The 23208-nt window shown below is 31.8% G+C and overlaps 1 protein-coding gene across 5 annotated transcripts in view; it reads right to left on the bottom strand.

Moving 5' to 3' along the window:
- Nucleotides 1-8475: 8475 nt before the first annotated feature.
- LOC122516087 (carbonic anhydrase-related protein 10) overlaps nucleotides 8476-23208 on the bottom strand; it is a 232683-nt gene continuing 217950 nt past the window's right edge. For 4 of the 5 annotated variants that reach the window (XM_043633650.1, XM_043633649.1, XM_043633651.1 and 1 more), the window contains exons 8-11: nucleotides 12001-12155; nucleotides 11408-11533; nucleotides 9078-9126; nucleotides 8476-8990 (exon numbers count right to left, since the gene is read on the bottom strand). In XM_043633650.1, the coding sequence (XP_043489585.1) occupies nucleotides 8926-8990; nucleotides 9078-9126; nucleotides 11408-11533; nucleotides 12001-12155 (395 nt within the window). In that variant the 3' untranslated portion in view covers nucleotides 8476-8925. The remainder of the gene's footprint in view (nucleotides 8991-9077; nucleotides 9127-11407; nucleotides 11534-12000; nucleotides 12156-23208) is intronic. The other variant, XM_043633652.1, reaches the window with a different exon arrangement.

Raw genomic sequence — 23208 nt, 5'->3', positions numbered from 1 at the left:
GGAGGTTTTGGTCCTTTTCAGTGTGCCGCCGGTAAATCGTTTTCCAGTTTGAGCATTGTAGTCGGTAAGCCGATTTCTCTCATGGAGGAATAGAAACGATTTGATGTCCCGGCGTGTATATACGTTAACGTATGTGTATGCGTGTGTGTATGTGTGTGTGTTGTATTGCTATGCTCGTAAGAACTTGACTCGACACGACGGTAGTCGCCGAATGAGGAGTCCCTTTTCCTTCCACCTCCCTGTTCTTCCCCCTTTTCTCCTCATCCCTTCCCTTCGTTTCTTCCACTTCCTTCCTCGTCGTCCTTCTTTATTATTATGCCAAATCGTAACAGGGGAAATTTAACAAAGGAACCTTTTTATCCTCGTTATCAATTTAGGAAGAACGAATTAAATGTCTGTGTTATTTTTTTTTTCTTTTCTTTTCTTTTCTTTTTTTGGGGGAAAAGAAATGAAATGACACAGTAATGGGGGGTGTGCTTTGCCTGATTTATTCATATTTTCTTTATATTTTTCTACATATTACAGAGATTTTCTTTTTTATTTCTTTTGTGATATAAATATTATATTTTTGTTTTGTTTTTTATTTGATTAAATTGGTTTTTCTTTTTTTATATTAATGTGTTGGTGTATTCAAGATAATTTTATTCAATAGAATTAATGACACAGTACTTCAATTAGGATATTTATATATATATATTATTAATTTGTCATCATTTTTATTTCAGATCGATAAGTAATTGTTTTATATGACAGAAAAATTAGAATATACTAAAAAGAAAACTGAAAAATTGACAGTATTTTATTTCCATTAAAATTTTTTAATATAAAAGAAAAATTAGACTATTAAAGATAACAATTCTATTTGATATAAAATGGTATACGGGTACTTCAATTAGAATAATTGTATATATTATTAATTTGTCATAATTTTTATTTCAGATCGGATAAGTGATTGTTTCATATGAAAGAAAAAATTGGAATATGAAAAGTAAAAAAAATTATATTTAATAAAAAAATTGACAGCATTTTAATTAAAACATTTGTAGATATTACTAATTTAATATTTTAATTTTAGATGGTACAACGATCGTAATAAAATATTTAAAAAAGTAATAATTCTAAAAATAGCTATTTAAGTTATCGTTTATTTAAATAAAAAATATATTAATGAATTATTTTGAATAATATAAACGTTTTTATATAGTAACACAATTTTGCACGATAAAGCCACATAGTAATCGTTAGTTATTTGTCAGCAAGAGATATGGCGGATTTGATAGGACTTAAGAATATATCCGGAGAAAAACAATTTTAAAGAATCCTCGACACAAGAATACTCCTCGGTTTCCAATTTATGAGATTTGAAATCTCACAGTGCATCTCTCTCTCTCTCTCTCTCTCTCTCTCTCTCCCTATCTTACTTTTTTTCTTTTTCTTTTTTCAATCGGCTTATCTCTAAAGCCGAATTTTTGTCTCGTACAGAAAAGAGGTGATGTTATGAGTAAGAAAGAAAAAAAAATATTACATACCAGCCAAAATACACATACACGCGCACACATTTACGTGGGTTTAACGATCTCGAGTAAAGTATGTAACACCGTGAGCTAGTACAATCAATGGATGATCCAAATATAGGTGATGTAGGTGTGATTTAATACTCGTAAGATCTTACGTGTAAAATGAGCCGATAAAAATATTATGGGCTCTAAGCTTTCTCCTATAATGGTATCCATAATTCCTTGATGCGTCGTGGAATCATGATCGAACCTACTACTACTACTATTACTACTACCTCACCCTTACGCCCTGCAATTCTTTACTTTTCGATCCCTTTTCTCCTTTTCTTTCTCCTCTCTTTTCACGTCTCCTTTCACGTCGTCGAATCAACCTACAATTTCAAAGAGGAGGAACTCTTTCTATATATTTCTCTTTCCATCTTCCTTTCCCTATGTCTCTCTCTCTTTCTCTCTCTCTCCTTTTCTCTCTTTTTTCCTTCCTTTTTCTTTTTCGTGTTTTTTTTCCCTTTCTTTTTCTTTCTCTTTTTTTTTTCAAACGTAAAAACACGTTGAATGATATCTTTTCGTTCGAGCTATATATATCCCTTTCTCGAGCTTTTCTCAAAGCTTTCGTGGAAATTAAAAATCTTGCTTATATCCTTTATATCGATTTATCGAAATATTTATTGAAATGTTATATTTCGTTTCGACGAGCTTGAACGATTCGGCTCGTGTTGCACTAGGAAGAAAATAAATATTTTATTAATGATTTATATATTTCTTTCATTAGTTACGCGGATATGATTAAATATGTTGTACGATGTTGTATGATTACATGTTTGTCGAATAATAATTTTGTTTTATTTTCTCCCTTTTTTTTTTAATTTGATTAAAATAATGATTTATATATTTCTTTCATTAGTTACGCGGATATGATTAAATATGTTGTACGATGTTGTATGATTACGTGTTTGTCGAATAATAATTTTGTTTTATTTTTTCCCTTTTTTTTTTTTAATTTTATTCGGTAGGAATTCTATTCAAAAAGGTAATGTGGAAAAAAACTAATATTTATTATTTTTATTGCAATAATTTGCGATGTAACGTAGACCGGTTATTAAGGAAAGTGCTTTAAGTCGATTTTTGATAGAAAAAAAAGAACAAAACTAAACTTTGTTGTTTTTACAATTAGTACAAAATTATTTACAATTATGTACAAAAATGAATTTACACGATTGTTCATAACGAACGCTACACATTAAACTATTCATCAATTTCTAATATATACTTTGAATGATTCATCAAGCATCAATTTAATCAAATACATATTTTTATTTAATATAATATATTATTTATTAATTTTTTCCCCGAAAATATATCTATAAATAATTTTATCGATCATTTAATCCCGTAACAAAATTACTTTGCGTTGTTATTGGCATTCGCGATAATAAAAAAAGAAAAAAGAAAAAAGAAGAAAAGAAAAAAAGGAAAAAAAAGAAACACAATGCAGCGTTAACTATAAAAAAAATATTCCCGATCGTTTGATCGTATAAACTGTCGCCGGATGAGTTTATTATTAATGCGAATAAAATAAAAAACAGAAAAAAAAATAAAAATAAAAAGCGTAATAATAATTCGTCCTTCTCGAGATGAGTGAAAATCGCAAAAGGTAATGGTAGGGGGTGGGCAGAGCATGAGGAATAGAGGAGGAGGAGGAGGAGGAGAGGGGGGTAGATTTATCGTCAGGTAGGGTAGAAAATCGCGAGGTTTATTGAAACGGCAATGGACGATAAATAAATCGTCCTTTAACGTTGAAACGTGATTATCGAAATATCCGAAGAAGTGGATTACGTCGATGTCCGTGTCCTCGATTAAAGTCGGATAATGGAAGCTCTATTATGAATGCAACTCGAGCCGTATTATTTAGAATAATCCGATTATCGACAGGTATGTCAACGCGATACACTTTTCTTATTTGCCTGTTCATTCGCGGATCCTTCTCTTTCTCTCTTACGTTATTGTAAACATTTACGATCCTTTTCTTTCTTTCTCTCTTTTTCTTTATTTTTTGTTCTTTTTTGTATTTGTAAGTCTCGCGCGTCTCGGTAAAATTTTGTTCTTTTCGTGTCTTTCTCTTTTCGACTTTTCGGAACATTAACCGCGAATCTTCGTTGCGTTTACGAGCTTAAAAGCACCTTTCTTTCCTTCCTTCCTTCCTTCTCTCTCTTTCTCTCTCTCTCTCTCTCTCTCTAAACCTCCTTCTCCCTCTCCTGTGTTTGCGTCTTTGTCTATTTTTTTCTTTAATTCTTTATTTTTATTCGTTTTATTTTTAGAAAATAATGTCACGTTCGTGCTAGACGGAATGCAAATTCTAATGGGAATTAAGGGAAAGTGATTTGTTTCTAATGACTCTTAAGTATGCAAATAAATAACGTCATTTGTTTTCTTTTTTTCGCAAAACAAAAATTGTTGATTAATAAAATGGAATATTAATTGAATGTAATAATGAAATACTTGTATGATAATAAATAGAATTAGTTACTAGGGGTTGCATTGGAAATAAAATATTCATTAAAATATAATATCGAAATATTAAATAACGTAAAAATTACAATCTTCGTAATTTACAATGAATATAAAAAGAAAATTAAAAAAAAAGAACATAAGGAATTCAAAAAAAAATTTCGATCGCTGATCATTGATCAATAAAAAAAGAAATATTTTCGACAGAAAGATATGATTGCGTCAATATTATTAATTCCTTTTTTAAAAAAAAAACAAAACGAATAAATAATCTTTGTAGCTGCGATGAAAAAATTGTTAAAAAAGAAAGGAAGGAAAAAAAGAAAAAGTGAAAATCCCGACAAGAGTTTTATGAACTCGTTGAAATTTGTTCCCAGTAATTCGAGAACGGTGAAGAAATTTCGATAAAAAGTATCTACCGGTAAAGCCTATGAAGAGATTAACGAAGTGGTTTGAGGATGGGGAGGAGAGGCGGGGGGGGTGGGATAGGAAAAGGGAATACGACATGTTCTCGTGGGACTTGAAATCACATTCTTAATTTCCATAAAGGGGTGCGGAGTGTTCTTTCTTTGTCTTTCTTTCCTTCACACACGTATATATACACACACACAGAGAATATACACGCACACATGGATATACTTGTAGGATGGTTAAAGAAGATCACGAGACTCTTTTACCTTACTTTTTTCATCCCCTTTTTTTCTTCACCCTCGTTCGGCTTTCCTCCATCTTCTTCTCCTCCTTCTTCTTCTTCTTCTTCTTCTTCTTCCCACCTCTCCACCCCTCCTCTTTTTAGAATTTTAAGCTTGGTAAGCATATCCTACTCAAGTCTGTCTATCTCTTTTCTTTTTCTTTTTACTTTCTTTTTCTTTTTCCTTTTTTTTCCCCCTTATTTCTACAGAATTTCGCAACTCGAAGCATCCCTGGACCTTTCTCACCCTCCTTAACTAAATTTCTATGTCCATGTATTAGATACAAACCTTGGGTATGCTAAACCCATAACTGTAAATATTTTTCGCCATAAGCTTCACCATTTTTCTTTCTTTTTGATTCTTTTATAATACGTAGGAGGGGGAGGAGTAGAAATAGAATGGCGTATTAGTTTAAAAAAGGTCGAAGGGTGGTTTATTTATATACCCGTATGTTCCTTTTTTTATATCTAATCTTAGTCAGCACTGAATAAATTTATATATATATTTATTTTTCTTACGTTGTAATATTTATTCATCGAAAATTGAAACTTTTAATCAACAATATCTGACGTTGATAATTATTTAAAAAAAAAAAAGATTAATTTGTTTACTTACCAACGTTCGAAAAATCGCACGAAAAGAAAAGGAAAAGGGAAATTAATTTTCTAATATTTTTTTTCCTCATATTTATTTATTTTTCTGTTTAATTTGCTTAACAAAAAAAGAAGAGAAAAAATAGAATGAGAGAATTGATAAAAAAGAAATTATTTGCGAAAATGACATTAAAGTCGTCTTGTACGGATCTTACGTATCGTGGAAATAATTTTTCTCCAGAGATCAGCACAATCGATTTCACTTACCTTTCATTTGACGCGACTTTGACGCCAAGAAATTCATTGAAGTTTCTTCTTTCTCTCTCTCTCTCTCTCTCTCTTTCTCTCTCTCGATTTTTAGAAAAGTGGAGACTATTAACGGAAGACGGTGCATAATATTAGAATCTTTTATAGGTTTAATCTTTATCTAGTTTAATAGGGATAATCTGTCAGCTATATCCGACGTATTATTCCGACAATATTTTTTATCGAACGTTCTCGATCTCTTTGAAAATTACGAATTAAATTAATTTTTCAATTCTTTTATTTTTATTCAAAAACGAAAAAAAGTAAAAAAAAAAAGAAAAAGAAATTCAATATAGTACGAAAAAACAATTCAAATTCACAAATTAATTATATAAAAGAGAAAAATAGTAACCAATCTTTTTCGAGAATATTTCGGAATCATGAATTACACCAATTGCTAGGATATATTTTCGTACATATTTTTAAGAAAATTAAAAAATAAAATATTTATCAGAATAATAAAACGCGAAGAAAGGAAATGGAGGAGGAAGAGGAGGAGGAGGACGAGGAGGAGGATAAGTGATAGAATGAAAAATGAGAAACATGTACAATATAACGTTGCGTTTATTATTATCGTTATTCGTTAAACCCCGACAATATCACCATCCCTCGTATATTTTATTTATACAGTTTCATTTACTATACACTGTTTTTTTCTTTCGCTCTAGCCTTTTGTTTGTTTAGATATTTTTTTATCCTTTTTGCTTTTTTTGTATATTTTTTTTTCTTCCTTTTTTTGTTTTCTTTTTCGTTAGTTAAATCTGCGTGTAACACGTGTGTAATCTTTCTTGTTTATCCTCTGTGTTTATGTATATATGCGTGTGTGTGTACATGTATTTTATGTACGCCTGTTTATTAATTTATTTTTTTTTCCCTTTCATTGTTATCTTTATTTAATTTAATTTAATTTAATTTAATTTAATTTAATTTTATTTAATTTAATTTTATTTTATTTCATTCACTGTCCATATCGTACATACATAATATGTACGTTATATACAAAAGCGTTGATTTTAATCGTCCCTCCCCCTTTTCTATGCGATGCTACGAAGACACCCAAAAAGAATAAGAGAGAGAGAGAGAGAGAAAGAGTCAGAGAGAGTGAGAGGGGTAAGAAAAAGAAAGAGGATGAGACCGATTTTCTTTCTCTTTCTTTCTTTCTCAGTCTCTTCCTCTTCTTTTTCGTCTACTTCCGATCACTGCTTCTTCCTTTCAACCAATCCCCCAAGCCTTGTGTTCGCGTTCGAAATCCTTTTCCCTTTTTTCGTCTATTATACTACCGACCCTATTTGCGAGCTATTACGAGATTACTCAGAAACGTCTCTCCCTCTCTCTCTTTCTTTCTCTCTCTCTTTTCCTCTTTCCTTCTTTCTTTCTCTTTTTCTTTTCTTCTTTTTCTATCTCCTTTCCTTTTCCTTTCCTTTTTTTCTTCTTCTTGCGAATTCACGAATTTTTGCACGAACGTATTCTAACCTGTCCCTTATCCTTCCTTTATCCCTTCCTTCCTCCCTTTCCTTTTCTTTTTTTTTCTTTTCTTTTCTTTTTTTTTCTTTTCTATCTTTTTTTTTTTCTTCCTTTCTTTACGTCTTAAAATTTCACCGTTCATTCGTTGACGATCCTCCGTTCTTTCCCCCAGTTTCATTTTCTTTCTTTTTTTTAATTATTAGTATTATTATTATTATTATTATTATTATTATTATTATTATTATTATTATTATTATTATATTATTATTATTATTGTTATTATTATTATTCTTTTTTTTTCTCGTCATTTTTTGCTAGTTCTCAACGCGTCGTTGATGTCCGTTTAAATAACTCGGCTAGAAAATAATTGACAATAATCTGTCAAGTAATTCAAATTAATTCGACCCTAATATTTTTTCACCGAACGATCGTAATTCTGACCCAGTTTCCTTTTCCTTTTCTTTTTTTTTTTCTCTTTTTTTCTAATTTTTTACTTTTCATCGAAAAAGGGAGACATTTCTTTTCCCTCCCTTCGTGACACGTTTTTTTAATTTTCTTCTGTTTGTTCTTCTTTTTTTTTCTTTTTTACGGGAACTTTTCTGCCTTTTTAAATTATTTTTTATTTTTTTTCCTTGGTTTATGTTCTTTTTTTTCTTTTTCGTTTGTTTCAATTTTATATTTCGCTTCTCTTATCTTTTACAAACTAATTTATACATAAGTACAACACATCTAAGCGCTCGGTTGTTCAAGAAATAAATTCTCCGTTTGCGTTGGACGCGAGGATTCCACCCCCCTTCTCCCCCCTCTTGACCCTTTTCCTTATGCTCTTTCTTTTTTCTTTTTTTTTCATCTAATATTTTTTACTTCATTTAGATTTTTTTTTTCTCTTTTTTTATTCTTCAATTCAGATACTCCGATGAAGTTTTACACAAACTTTACAACCTTATAAATCCCGTGTATAAAACATAAGTAATTAAAAGTATACCACCGATAATTATTGTAGAAAATCACAACAATATATACCACCTATATAAACCAATAAGAAAAAAAAAAATCCGTAAACAATCTTATCCCACGATATTATTTAAATATAACATATTTCTTATATAATATATATTTCAATTATCGCGTTAAACTTAACTTTAACAATTGTGCGAATTGATTTTCATCTCGTTATACATCACCCGAAACAAATTTAACTCGCATGAGAGATTTGTTTTGATCGTTATTAAAAAAACGTTCAATGTAAAGAACTCACATCATCCCCCATTCTCTCCTATGAAAGGAAAGAAAGAATAAGGAAAATAAAATATATGAGAAAAATAGATAAAACAAAAGAATAGTTTTTCTTCTTCCTTCTCTCATTCTTCCTTTCTTCCTTCCTTCCTTCCTTCCTTCTTTTTGTTCGTCAATGACGTCGTTCTTACATCTTCATTGCACACATCCACACACACACACACACACACACACCTACACGCACACACTCGCAAGTAGTCTTTCTTTTCTAGTAGAAACGAGGAACCGATTCGAGGAGTGCAGTCGGTCTTTATTTTGTCGCGATTAAACTTCAAGTCTCGTTCGTTTTCGTTCCTCTTCGTTTCATCTCCTTTCCCTCCTACCCCCCTGCCCACCCCTCCTGCCACCCTCCGTCAAAGTCCATCGTCTCCAATCCTTATGGCGTGTATCCCCCTACCCCCTTCCACCTTCCCCCTTTCTCCCCTACCCATCCACCCCTCGTTTCAGTAGCTCGTTCACCTAGATCCCCGTTAGTTTCTTCCGCCTCCTCCGTTTCCACCTTCTTGGAAAATAAAAGGTGTCTCGTCGAAAGCGCGTGATCGTGCGATCAACTCAAACGACGTTGTGTGACAAGGATCTGTCGTCTCGCCAAGCATTGGCTGGAAAGAAAAAGTCATCTTTTTAAATTCTCATCGAGTATATTCCTCAATGACGTAAAACATTTTCCCCGGTTCGAGAAAGTTTGGATGATAGGCTTGGGTTACCTCTATAATGCATCTCCTGTGCCATTGTCGGACATTTAGCGTCTGGTCGCTGAAAAAACAAATAATATTATATAGGTTTGAAATAATTTTTTTTTATTAATATGTATTTATTACACACACTTTTTGTTTAATTTATATATATTATATATATTATAGGTTTTATATAATAATTATATATATATTATATATATTATAGCTTTGAAATAATTTCTTTTTATTAATATATATTTATTACTTTTTGTTTAATTTTTAAATATATTCACGCGTATATTATATTATATTTAATATTATATTATTACGTCGCGGTTAATGAAATATTTATTTTTATTCGCATTAATTTGATATATATTTTTTTATAATTTCATTTATGATAAATAAACTATAATTAGAAATTTTTCTGTGTATAATATTATATTTAATTAAATATTTTATTATTTATACAAAAATATATATTGGTATATATTAATTGAATATTTTTCTCAAATTTATATTCGCGTATATAAATTTAATATTACGATTGCGATCAGTGTGTTATTTATTTTTATTCGGATACTTTGAATTATGGTTGTAGAAGAAGAAAAAAAACTATAATTAGATATTTTCGCTTAATTTTGTATTAAATTGTGTTTAAAATAATATCGCGACTAGTGTGAAATTTGCTTACGAATATTTATATATTGGGATAATTTTATTTATAATTATTTTGGGTGGATACATAAAAAAAGAAATTTAATTAAACATTTACGACTAATTTTTATTAGATTCCCATTAAAAATCCTGATTATTATACTTCGATAATAATGTTTGATTACTCCTTGGATATTTGTTTATTTGTATAATTAAATTTCTAGAAATATCAATTAAATGTACTTTGTCATTAGACAGATAATTATAAACACAATAATTAAATTTTAATAGAGAAACGTTCGTAACAATTGCATAAACAATTTTCCAATCATTTTCTAATTATCCCATTAAATATCGCAAAACTTTTTATCTATCATCAAAATTAATTGAAAATCTAATAACAAGAACATCGATAAAATTTAATTAACATATATAATATTATTCGTTAAAATGTTGTTAACATAGAATTAAATAAGAAATGCAATAGGGGAATAGAGGAATAGGGAGGGATGAGTAAATAATCCTTTAAAACATTTTTGCGACACACATTTCCCTTTTCTTTTCTTATTTGATCCAACCTCGTGTTCCTTTCTTCAGTTCCATTGCTGTCTCACCAAGAAAGGATTTCATTTTTGGCCAAGAGAGAAAGAGAAGGGGGGTTTGAGGAGGGTGAGTTGGGAAGGTGCTTTTGGAATGGTCGAGTAGAAAGAATTTAGGGTAGGTAAGTGATGAGTCAGATCAGATTTGCTCGTATGATTTTGCTGAATGTTGTGTGGGGAGGTTGCTGGCTACGAAAGGGAGTGGCTTTCATTCTCTCTCTCTCTCTCTCTCTCTCTCTCTTCCTCTCTATCTTTTTCTTTCTTTTTTCTTATTTTCTCTTTTTATCTTTCTCTTTCTCGTTTTCCAAGCGACCTCGCTGATAGGACACCAATCACTTCCACTGCCTTCCAGTGGTTCTTTGAAGAAATTTAGCAAAAAAGCTTCCAGGGAATATCTATTCTTTGACTATTTCTTTTTTTTTTCTTTCTTTACCTTACCTACTCCCCTACATAATCTTCATCCTTCCCCTCGCCTACTATTCTAATTCATTTTTAATTTTATTTTTATTTTTTTAATATTCTTGAAATACATTGTAATTTTTCAAGCGTACGAAATACGTTAGGTAAAATTGTATTTTTATGATTTCAAATTAATTGTTATTTTATATCGTAAAGTTTTTTTCTTTCTTTCTCTAAATATAGTGTAATCATATTGGTATAATTTTTCCGATTAAACATTCATACAGATAATAAGTATTTTCAATTTACAATAATTATGTATTTAATCGATTTTAAAAATTAATTCTTATTTCGCGCTCTCAGAAGTTTATTTAAAAAAAAATATTTATTTTTTATTTCATAAAATTACTATAATAGATATTATATTTATTTTTATTTTTATTTTCTTATTTTTCAGTTTTGATAAAAGGGGATGTCGTATGAATTATTATAGTACGATTATATTTGTAGAATATTTGGATTACGTATTTATGTTGGATACGAAAAAATAATTGGATTGTATACATAGGGTTGAAATATTCATTTTTTTTTCTTTCACTCGTTGTAACGAGATTGTTGAAAGTAATAAAAAAAATAGGTAGATGGGTTGGTATATAACATAGATATTAGAAAATGGAGGTAAAAGGTAGATGGGTAAGTAGGTACCTTGCGGAAATTGATGTTCGTTCGTATAGTCCTGTGATGAAGGTCTTGCAAGGGTCTGGAATTATTACCGAGGGGTGCCTTTGGGGCGTTGACGGGACCCTGCATGAGTTTCCTCAGGGCATACAACTGCAAACAAAGTAAAGTCTGCCTTTTCACGAGTAATTCGACTAGAACTTCACGATTCTATTCAATTAACGCATATTTTCATTGTTAAACTTCAAATATATATCCATTATATTTATTTATTTATTTAAATTGATAAGAAAAGAAACATATTAAAATAAATTAATATAAATATTTGTATTTTACTATCATCCGATTGGTTGGAAATTTATTTGAATTTTATCATTGAAGAAAAAAATTTGTTTTTTTTTTCTTTTTTTTTTTATGTATACAATTTTAATTCGTTCGTTGTTTCATTTTAATTGAAATATATTATCATATTTTATGTTGCAGAGATATTCTTAATAAAAACTATCACATATTGATCTAACAAAGGGGACTAATGGAAATACAAATCTAATGGGTGCATGAGAAGACCATATCGGATAAGATAAACTTGTACTTTCAGATAAGGGTTAAGTAGTAAGTACCTCTTGTGCAGTAATGTAAATAGGTTTGTTAAGGATCAGCCAAACTGCCGTTTCCCAGCATCCAGGATGCGTTGTACTGCCTTCGTAAGTCATATAACCATTTGTATCCGGAAGTAGACTTCTCAACGATAGATAGCTCACCTGTGCCGTATCACCTGTTTAAACAATTTTTTCATATTTTATTGTATTAACGTTTTAATACAATTTATATACATTTTTTTCTTATTATTATTAAATATACAATTTAATTATTTCATTTACTCGTTAATCACATTCGTATAATTAATTAAATAAAAGTCAAACAAACGATGATTACGATTAACATATGGATTAGTGACCCGTTCGAAAAATCGTATGCTGTTGACCACAGAGAATAAAAATAATTAATTGCATTGAGAAAAGTTTCTCAAAATCACATTTATTTTAATTACAATCGATTCTTCTCCTTTTTCAACATTTATCACAATTTTTTTCTAATAAATTTGTCAATTTTGGGATATTAATAAAAAAAAAAAAGAAGATTAGAGTTTCTCGATAGGAAGAAAAGTTTTAGAGATCGTAGACATAATCAGGACTCGTCAGATCGTTAGCACGTGACAAATACATTTGCCAATCACGTATCTGGATGACTAATCGATATTATTTTCTTTTTTTTCTACATAGGATTTTTCATCCCTCTTTCGACGTCTCGGGGAGCTATAAAAATTGAGGAAAGAAGGTAAGACAAGGAAAAAGGAAAAAAAGGTGGAGGAGGAGGAGGAGGAGGAGGAGGTGGAGGGATCTAGTCAGCGTTGTGGGACCCCTTCTTCTCCTTACGGTTCGTTTCCTTCAAACGACTTCATCTTCGGCTCGTGAGAATAACCTCGAAAATGGTTTGTCTTATGAATTTAACTTTCTCTTCCTAAAGATCTTTTCTTATTTTATTCTTCTGATATTTAATAACGTTATTTATTGGGTTATTAATTTGAGAAAAAAAAAGAAAAAACGAAAACAAAATGATAATACAAATTAATAATTTGATATAGAAAATTATTTAATTTCTTTCGTTATGGTGTGCTTTTGTATTACCCTTATACGGATCGTTGGGTTATTCGATGACCCTTTTATGGGTCGTTAGTAAAGAAAGGATATAAAATTATTATATATATATATTTCTTTTCTATATATTATTATTTTTATATAACATAATTGATAACGATAGACCTTTTTCCTTTCGACTTGAAAACATTTTTCGCAAGATATATTTCTAACCATTTTCACGTATATATAAAACACGTACAGACGTTTTTACGGATGTGTATGGGGGTTGTGGTGGGTGGGTGGAGGGGGGCGAGGGTGGCGGTTTATATGACGAAGGTTCACGAAGGACACGACTAGAAATTACACGAAAATTCGTCGTGGAAAGGTGCTTTTGAACTTTCAACACCGTATTCGTTTCTACGAAACGAAACGAAACGAAACGAAACGAAAAGTAAGAAAAACGCCGATGAATTCCGTAGACGAGGAAAGAAAGGGAGCAAAAGAAAGTGTGCTTGCACGGTGCACTGCAATGATTGCTGCTGTACAAATATACCAACTTCCAACCTACACTTACGTACACACTTACACACAAATTTATCTTGTACTAAGGGATATCCTATAGATATGTACATATATATATATATAAATATACAGGGTGTTTCCATTGAAATCCTGTTCGTACGAATAATATTGCAAATTTGAAAGAAAGTGAGGTAACTTTCAAAAATAAAACTTCGAAACGCAACAAATATCTTATTCGCCGTGTAGATGCGAAAAGTTTCAGCAGAATTTGACTCGATGTTACCAATTTTTCTTTTTCCTTTTCTTGATTTTTGTTGGTTAAAGAGATGTTTTTCGAAATGTGTTCTACGGAACACTGCTGGGGATTCTACGTAATCTTCTCAAGGGTTTTACGAATTATTTTGTAAATATATGACGTCATATTTTATATCATTTGTCGCGTTTGAAAAATTTCATCTAAGATATATTATGTGTGAGAAATTAATTCGGTGCCTTGATATTAAATTCATTGCAATAAAATTGTCATCTTTTATTGTCAAGGTATTCGACAGTATTGACAGATGGACCAAAAATTATCGAAAATAATGGAAACTATTTCGAAGAATAACAAATGTATGTGATTATTTTTTAATTAAATATTAAAATTATTAAAACGACGAATTAATTTCTATTGGGAAAAACCCTCTCCCGTAAAAATCAAGAATTTGGATTACCATTTCAAATGGTATAAAAAGCAATAAACAAAAATATTAACAAACGAAAAGATGGTTTCGTTTGACGTAGTAATAATTCCACGAAAAAAATGTTTACACTCGTAAAGGATTGAACCGTGAACCGAAAAAAGTTTGAAGATCATTGGTTTAGAAAAATATTTGATGTTAACGTCAAATCGAGGATTAGTTTTATCGATTATGTTATGTCTTTTTAGAGAAGAGATTTTTATTCGAAATGGGAGATAAGAGTTTTGTTGGAATCGTCGGTTACAAAGTACCGTATCGATCGTTTTTGATATATGGGCAGATATTGTTACGTGATATGTGTATATATATGTGTGTGTGTGTGTGTGTATGTGTGTATAGATATTTTTTCGAATGGATACATCTAGCAGGTAGTTCTCGATCGTTCTCAAACAGACGTTACGGTGCTGGGCGCTGATAGGGCGTCACTTGTCACGAACCCATCCAACCGATCATTTTACCTTTTATCTCTTTTTTTTTCTTTCTTTCTTTTTCTTACCAACAAGGACACGGTAATCATGTGTAACCTTTGATTTTTTGTGCCCGACTCATGAGCTCCGGGCAATGTGTGAAATAATAATTAAGCAGATTTTTTTTTATTGTTCGTTGAATGAACGCTATTTTTTTTATTTCTTTCATGCTCGTGAAAATATTCTCAGAAAATATTTTCTATTATTATTATTATTTAAAAAGTTTCAACGATTTTTATTCAAACAATCGGGTGGGTTTTAAGCGAAGCAACATGTTCATCGTAAGGAAAGAAGTTTTGTGTATATATGCGAAAAGGGATGATACCTTTGTTTCTTTCCTTTCTAAAAGATATATTTTTTGACTTACAAGTTTATTTGTATTACATTTCTAGTACAATTTTTTTTTTATAGATCCTAGAATTTACGACATCTAACAATCGGAAAAACTTAATACAATTGAATGTTTTTCAGTTTGCAAAGAAAAATATTTTTCATGGTTTCACGAAATGTCATCGTTTCTTCCAATCTCCAAGATGGTTTATTTTAGGACGCGAAATTTCGATTTAGAACGTTTTCTTTTTTTCTTTATAGCTAAAATAGATATTTTTCCCCATATACGCTCGCGGAAAAATATTATATTTTCATTGCACTTCTATTTTGTTTCTTCTTCAAGATTCTACTACGATTTACGATATCTATAAGTGAAATGTTATCGGTTTGAGAGGAAAAATTTTTTCATGGCTCATCATTCTACCCTTTTCCTCTCACATTCTTTTTTTCTTTCCGCAAGACGAGTTTTTCTAGTATCGAAAAAGAATTTGATAGCCTTCTAAGTAAACTTCGTCATTCTCTTCAAACTTGCTTTTAAAAACGTCCCGTCGTTGTGTCGTTTACGTACGCGGTTTGGTGATCCTCGAGGAAAACATGAATTTTTTCCAAAATTCGAATTGATGGGTAAAAAGAAAGAAAAAAAACAAGAAAAGTTGTTCGATAATCGCTAAGATGGGATACCATCTCCCTCTCCCTCTCTCTCTCTTTCTCTTTCTCTTTCTTTTCTCAAGTATAAAAATAAATCAAAGAGTAGTCTTGTGTGTAATATTTCGATGATGAAAACTCTCATCTGTGAAAGCTCGTCTTTCCTCTTCACTTTTATATATATATATACATATATTTTTTTTCATATCCGATGGTTGATCCATTTGGTAGAAATATTTGAATACACGTCTATTCTAGGAAAGATATTTATACGAATCGAAATCGCGGATGATAGGCTGGTCTAGCGAATCGCTTGAATCTGCCTGCCATCGATAATTCTACGTTGTGTGTAAATAACACACACATACACACACATACATAGAGACACGCGTATACAAATATTCGTGTAGAGAGAGCATCTCTTAGTCATCCCCCGTCTTCCTCCCCCAAGCATCCACCCAAGCCTATCCTAGCCTACCCTAAAGCGCATTTCCACCTTCCCTCGTGGATTTTTTTTTTCTCTATACCAATCCCCGAAGTATATATTTTTGAATAAAAGAAAATACACATAACCAACCACCGTTTCAACCAGTCATCCGCCATTTCTTTTCGTGTCTATCTGAAAAGCCTAGACATCATCAAAAGTAAACGTAAGCAGTGTCGTTTGACTTATGTTAGTGATGCATATATATACAAAATACAACCCCGAACTATCATTACTTCACATACCCACATGCACACACAAACACGCATACACAGATATCCAAGAGAAGCATCTATTTCTTGTATTGAGCTGGTGACATTAAAGATGGACGGATGGACGGATGGATGGTTGGACGGATGGTCTTATGGCACTCGTAAATGGTGTCGTTGCCTCAACACATAACCGAGTGAACGTAGTTTTTGCCTCACACCATCCCCCTTCCTCCTCACCCTTCTCCAACTCCATCTCTTTCTTCTCTTTTTTCTTCTTCCACTTCCACTTCCACTTCCACTTCCACTTCCTCTTCCTTTTCCTTTTCCTTTTCCTCTTCCTCTTCCTTTCGACACTCTTCTTCACCTTCGGCCGGCTTCGCGAAGGAAGATTCTTAGGTCGCCATTCAACGAGCTTAGAGGGCGTAAAGTAGAAGCTGTCAAGCTTTTCTAAGCGAATCCCTCTTCCTGCCGACACCTCTCCCACTCCCTCCCCTTCTTCTTCTTCTTCTTTTTTTCTCTTCCTTTATTTTTCCATCTCTTTCTATTTTTCCTTTTTTTTTTCTTTTTGCTACCATATATGGTACCATTTACTACGATATACTGGTGGCTGGTTATACACCGCATCGTAAGACTCCACCGGTTTCCTTTCTTTTTTTCTTCTTTTCATTTCTTTTCCTTTTTCTCCTTCTTCTTCTCCTTTTCTTTTTTTATTTTATCTACCATGTAGTCTACCTTTAGTACGCGTCACCTTATATACTTTTTATGCACGCGTATGTGTATTTATAACCACACACATCTCCGTTCTATCTTTTTCTTTCTTTATATATATATATATACATATATATACGGACACACTAATACAAATATATATTCTTAAATTATATAGAAATGGCGTACGCACACATTCGTACACGCTGCATACAACCTTTAATTCGCGTCATTCTATATATTTATATATGTGTGCCTGTGTATGTGTAACGATTCACCCCTCCTCTTTTAATACATACACATACACAAGTACATACTCTTACATTATATAGAAATGGTATTTGCACATTTGCACGTGTAGTGTGCAGCACACACACAACCCAACACACACACACACACAAATATAAACGTCCTACTCTTAAACCAAGATTTGTATTTTTATTTATCGTTCGTCCTGATTTTCTTCGCGGTCGAGAGAAAAGGTTAGACGGATGGCGGCTTTCGAATTGCGGGGAGGAAAAGAAATGAAGTCTACTGAGTGTGGGGGGTGGCGTCGGGGGGTTGAGGGGGCGGGGGGGGATGACAATAATAACGACCGAACGAAAATGGAAAAATATCAAGCGAGATAGCGTAGAATAAGAAAGATGAAAACCTACATACACACGAAGAGATGCTGGAACAAGTGGAAGAGGAAGAGAAGAAGAAGAAAGAAGAAGGAGGAGGAGGAAGAGGAAGAAGAGGAGGAGAAAGGGGAGGTGGTGGTGGTAGGTGATAGGAGATTGGTGGTATAGGAGGGGGGATTGGAAGGTTGAAAAAGTGGTGTTTGCTGTGGTGGTGGTTGGTGGTGGTGGATGAGATGAAGAAGAAGAAGAAGAAGAAGAAGAAGAAAAGGGACGACGAGATTCCCTCGTGATTAATGAAATACATTAACTCTTTCCACTCTTGCCGAGAGGTTAGGATTTACAATAGAGCTACGTCGTAATCTCTCCTATCTCTTTCTTTTCCTCTTTCGTTTTTCTTTTCTTTTTTTACTCTCTCTCTCTCTTTCTCTCTTTCTCTCTCTTTTTTTCTTTCTTGCCTACTCTTTCTAATTGTATCATACACGGGTTGCATGTACGTATATACCTCGTTCTAGATTACACATAGATATATATTACACGTATAATCTTTTTTTCCATGAGGTATTTGTGAGCGACTGAGCGAAGGCTCAAATATTTTTATGCTAATGTACACACCAAGCGAAAGGATTTATGGTTTGCTCGCGCGCCCGTTCGCCAAAGAGAAAAAAATAATATTTGTCGTAACTTTAGGGAAAGGAAGAAAACAAGACGAAAAATTACATAATGAATGAAAAGACGGAAAGAGAAAAAATAGAGAGGGGAAAAAAAAGAAATAAAAAAAGAAGAAATAGAAAAGAAAAGGAACAAAAAGCAGCGTTCCCGTTTCTTTCGTGCTTTTTATTATACCAGGCTGGAGTACTTTGGTTTTTGTTTAGATTAATTGTTATCGTTTACAAGGAAAACAGTAGAGAAATATTTCATTTAAAATGAAATATCTTTTATCATTGCGTTATTATTTAATTATTTGTTTGTTTAATCGTAAGATTGGATTTACTGTGAAGTCAAGGTCAGATGTAATAGTAGTTAGAAGTAGAAAAAAAAGGGAGGGATCGTCGTCATTTTTTGTGTCTTCCTTTCTTTTAATTTCCTACAACCCCCCCACTCCCCCTCGTCCCTTCACTTACTATATATTATCCGATTGCCTTTAGAACGTGTCAGAGATATTTCTGTTTCGAAAAGGAAACTCTTTTCCTTCTTATTTCGTGACGAAAGAACACGCGCATTAAAGCTCAGCTTGCACGTGCTGTGTTTCGTGAGAAAGTCGAATATCGTCTGTCTGTGTTGGACAATAAGAGCGAAAAAGGGGCTCTTAGAAAAATTGTTAGCTCGAATGGCCGTGACATAGACACATAAAAAAAAAAAAGAAAGAAACAATGACAAAAAGGGAGAAAGATAAACAGAATAGAAAAAGAAAGAGGAGAAAGAAAAGGAAAATAGAGAGACAGAGATAAAGAGTGATAATTATGATGAGCCAAGTAACGTGATATAAAACAAACCTTTTTATCCCCTTTTTTCCTTTCCCTTTTCTTAAGTCCCGCCCACACCCTATTTCTTTTAGTTTCATAATTCGAAGTGATCGTGTCTTTGGATCGGTTAAAATGTGTTGTCGTGATTTTTATTAGCTTTTTTTTTGCGCGATTCGTAAGATTTATTATTTATTTTATATTGAAATAAATGATGTTACGAATTTTTGCATTGGACATTGATAAATTGTACTATTAATTATGAACAAAGTAGGTGTTATATAAAACAAACTATTTTATATATCTTTTCCTTCTTTTTTTTTTTATTTTTCGTTTTAAAACTCTAAGAAAGTGTATATTTGGTTCGTTTTTATATCGTTAAGACTAGTATCTTTGGATTGAAAGATGTAGTATTTTACGTTGAAATAAATTGTGGTATTAATGACATACTTTTACATTAGATTGCAACAACAAAATTAGGACATCGAAATTAATTTTAAGAAATTAAATTTTCTGAAAGAAACAGAATTTTGTTTAGGTCCTAAATTTCACCTGTTTTTTTCTTCTTCTTCTTAAACAATCGTAAACTTTTTATTTTTGAAACAAAAATTCATTTCTCTTACTTGACAAAAAATAAACAAAATATTTCTTCGTATAAACAATACGCAAATGTAATTTCCTCGATAATCGTATGCCGTAACCATTTATTATTAAGGTACGAAATGAGAGAAAGTTTAATCGATACGAATAGAAGCCAACCGAAGAGAAGATGCTAAGAGAGAAGGGTGGTTGGATGGGATGTGTAAGGGTTGGTTGGTTGCTTGGTAGGAAGAAAGAGGTAAAAGAAAATTGTTCGGGTAACGTTCGGTAAAAAGGGGGAAAGACGAAAAGCTTGAAGATAGTCACGGCACGACTTGCTTGCTTGCTTGCTTGCTTGCCGACAAACCGTGCTCGAGAAAACAATGTCAAATTGTGCAACTTCCTTCTCGCTTCTTCTACCATCGATTCTTCCTTCTTGGTTTCCACGTAGGAACCAGACGCCACTTTCGAGTTTCTCCTTATTGTCAGAAATGAGAATCCCTTCTCAAGTTGAAACGAGACAAACGATATTTTCTTCTTCTTATTCTTCTTCATCATTTTCTTCGTCGTCGTTGTCGTTGTTTTTGATATCTTTAAAACGCGAGAAAGCCCATTTCGAAATGTTTTACATAAAATTGACAAAGAATTGAGGAAGCTTAAAATGAAACGGATTAAAATTAACATTCTTTTTTAACTTTGACTACAAGTTAATATTTCTTTTCCTTTTTAAATTTTATTAATATCTTACGAATTAAACATTATCAAATTTGCACTTATCCTAAATTCAAAGACAAATCTTACTTGTATTTAGTGAATGCATAATTATCATTTAATTATGTTTTATTTAATAATAATAATTTATAACATAATCATGTGAAGAGATTGTACAAAATAACATTTGCACATACATGGGAATACATCAAAATATTATATATATATTATAAAAGAAGAGCAGTTTTTCTACGTATAGAATGACTGAAAAGTTCTGAGTTTAGCATGTGAAGGGTTGAAAAGTTTAGAGTCTATTATGTAGAGGGTGTACAAATTTTTTACAAAATTTGCGAAGGGTCGCGTAACAAGTCTTTTTTTTTTAAATTAAATAAATAAAAGTATTACTTATTTATTAAAGAAATGTACTGTGTCTACTACGTATAAAAGGGTTGAAAAGTTCAGACGTTAGTACTATATTTGATTATAATTTTCTTCAATATAAACTTTGGCAAGAATTGCCTTTTATTTTATTTTTTTTAAAACACTAATCTAATTGGATTCCTTTCCTTGTTCAGCTATTTAATTTTAATTGTCCCGAGTTTTCTTTTATTCCCTTTTTTATTCGAAAAGTCAATTTTATTGGCAATATGCACGCTTTCACTTGATATAGGAATTTTTGGAAAAAAGTAAGTTATTGTGAAAAGCCAATGAACGATATTTAAACAAAAATAGATTAACAATTTTCATGTCAAGGGAACGATTCTATTAAATACGTTTATATTCGTTCTCTCATTCTACAAACACACATATATACGTACACGCGTATATTACACACATATGCACATATCTTGGATATTGTGTAGAAAGATTTAATGTTAAGTACGAGAGATGTACTTTGTACAAGCCGAATATTGTTCGTTTAGGAATGAAAATCTCTGAACAAATATAGAAGAGACACATCAAACGTTTTCTTCCATCCTTCCGTTCTTTCCTTCCTTCCTTCCTTCTGTTCGAATTAACGAACGATACAGTTAGCCAGCCCTGTGTTGTAATGTTTCTAACACGATATGAGGATTCACACAAATTTCTCTGACTATTTTGTCGCGAACGTGCTAGTTTCAAGCTAAAGTTGCTGCTGTTGTTGCTGTTACTATTGCAAGCTACTGCAAGCTACTGCAAGCTACTGCAAGCTACTGTGAGTCCTCAAACCACCGCTTTCATTCTAAAGTAATGAATGTATAATTAATGGAACGGAATACTTGCTACTCCAAATTCTTAACTTTCATTTTATCCTTTAAAAGGGATAAAGAGAAAGAGATAGATAGATAGAGAGAGAGAGAGAGAGAGAATATGGAAATGCATATGAGTGCGTGTATGTTCGTTTTTACGTGAGTTTCAAAAAGAAAAAATAGTCACTCCCGTTAATCTCTTTTCCCTTTTTTTTTTAATACGCGAATGGATCCCAAACAAAAGTGGTGGTGGTGTGTATAGATTTCATTAAAATATTAAATTAAATTAAAGAATTAAAGAGATTAAATGAAGAATAATATAAAAAAAAAAGAAAAGAAAATAATAATATTATTCATCGATAGTTGAAATAATCCAAATTCGATATAAATTAAATTAAATTAATTGAATTAAGGAAATAAAAAAATATGATAGGAAAAAAGTTGCTATAAAAAAGAATTAACGAATATGTTATCATAGACGCGCGTGAATGCGATTCTAGAAATTATTTAGAGATAAATTTAATTAAATTTAATCCGATGTTTAATAGTTTTCAGAATGATCTTTAGTATCGAGACCAATCAATTATCGCGTTAAGGTACGTCGGAATTTTGCTTCGGACCATCCTATTTTCGAATTTATATAATATATTTACTTTTTTTTTGTTTACTTCGCTATGCACTTTGTTTCGCAAAAATGAAAATGGAGGGTGAGGGGCTGCGGGCAGTCTTATTGGAAGAGGGGTACGGGGGAACAAAACAAAAACAAAAAAAAATAAAAAAGCCGAGAGTATCGATTTTGGTATCCACGAGGAGGATGGCTTGTCACCGTGATAAATCTACTCCGTCCAATTCTACCCGCGGTTTTTCTCACGGAAAAATATTTTTCCAACCGACCGGATAGACCGCCGACCGAAAAAAAAAGACGAGGGGTGTGTATGAGAGGGAGGGAGGAAGAGGAAGAGAGAGAGAGAGAGAGAGAGGAAGAGAAAGGTAAAGAGTGACTTGGGAAACAAAGATGTACAAAACAAACGAACAAGAAAAAAAGAAAAAATTAGAAGGAGAAGAAGAAAGGAGGTAGCAGAAAAAGGGAAAGAAGAAAAAAAGAAAATAAAAAAAAAATAAAAATAGGACGATAGGATATCTTTCGTATCTCGATTCTATCGAGATACGACTAAACTGTTGTGCACTATATTTCGTTTTAAAACGCGAAAAACGTATTGCATTTTTGTTTATAAACGATGTGATGTGCAGCAGTTTGCTAGTGAAAGCTTCGAGTGTCTCGCGATTGGTACAATTTATTTTTGTTTCTTTTCTCGTTCTATTTATTTTTATATATGGCGTTGTTTCGAATAAGAGGAAAGGAGAGGGAGAGAGAGAGAGAGAGAGAGATAGATGGGATGATATTGATTTTATGTTAAACATATGAGATTCTCGTGAATATTTATGAATACGTTTAATTATAGTATAATAATTATATA

The sequence above is a fragment of the Polistes fuscatus genome, unplaced genomic scaffold (assembly GCF_010416935.1).
Source record: "Polistes fuscatus isolate 324 unplaced genomic scaffold, CU_Pfus_HIC Scaffold2, whole genome shotgun sequence".
In the NCBI taxonomy this organism is placed as follows: domain Eukaryota; kingdom Metazoa; phylum Arthropoda; class Insecta; order Hymenoptera; family Vespidae; genus Polistes; species Polistes fuscatus.
This window is presented reverse-complemented; position numbering and strand designations above follow the sequence as displayed.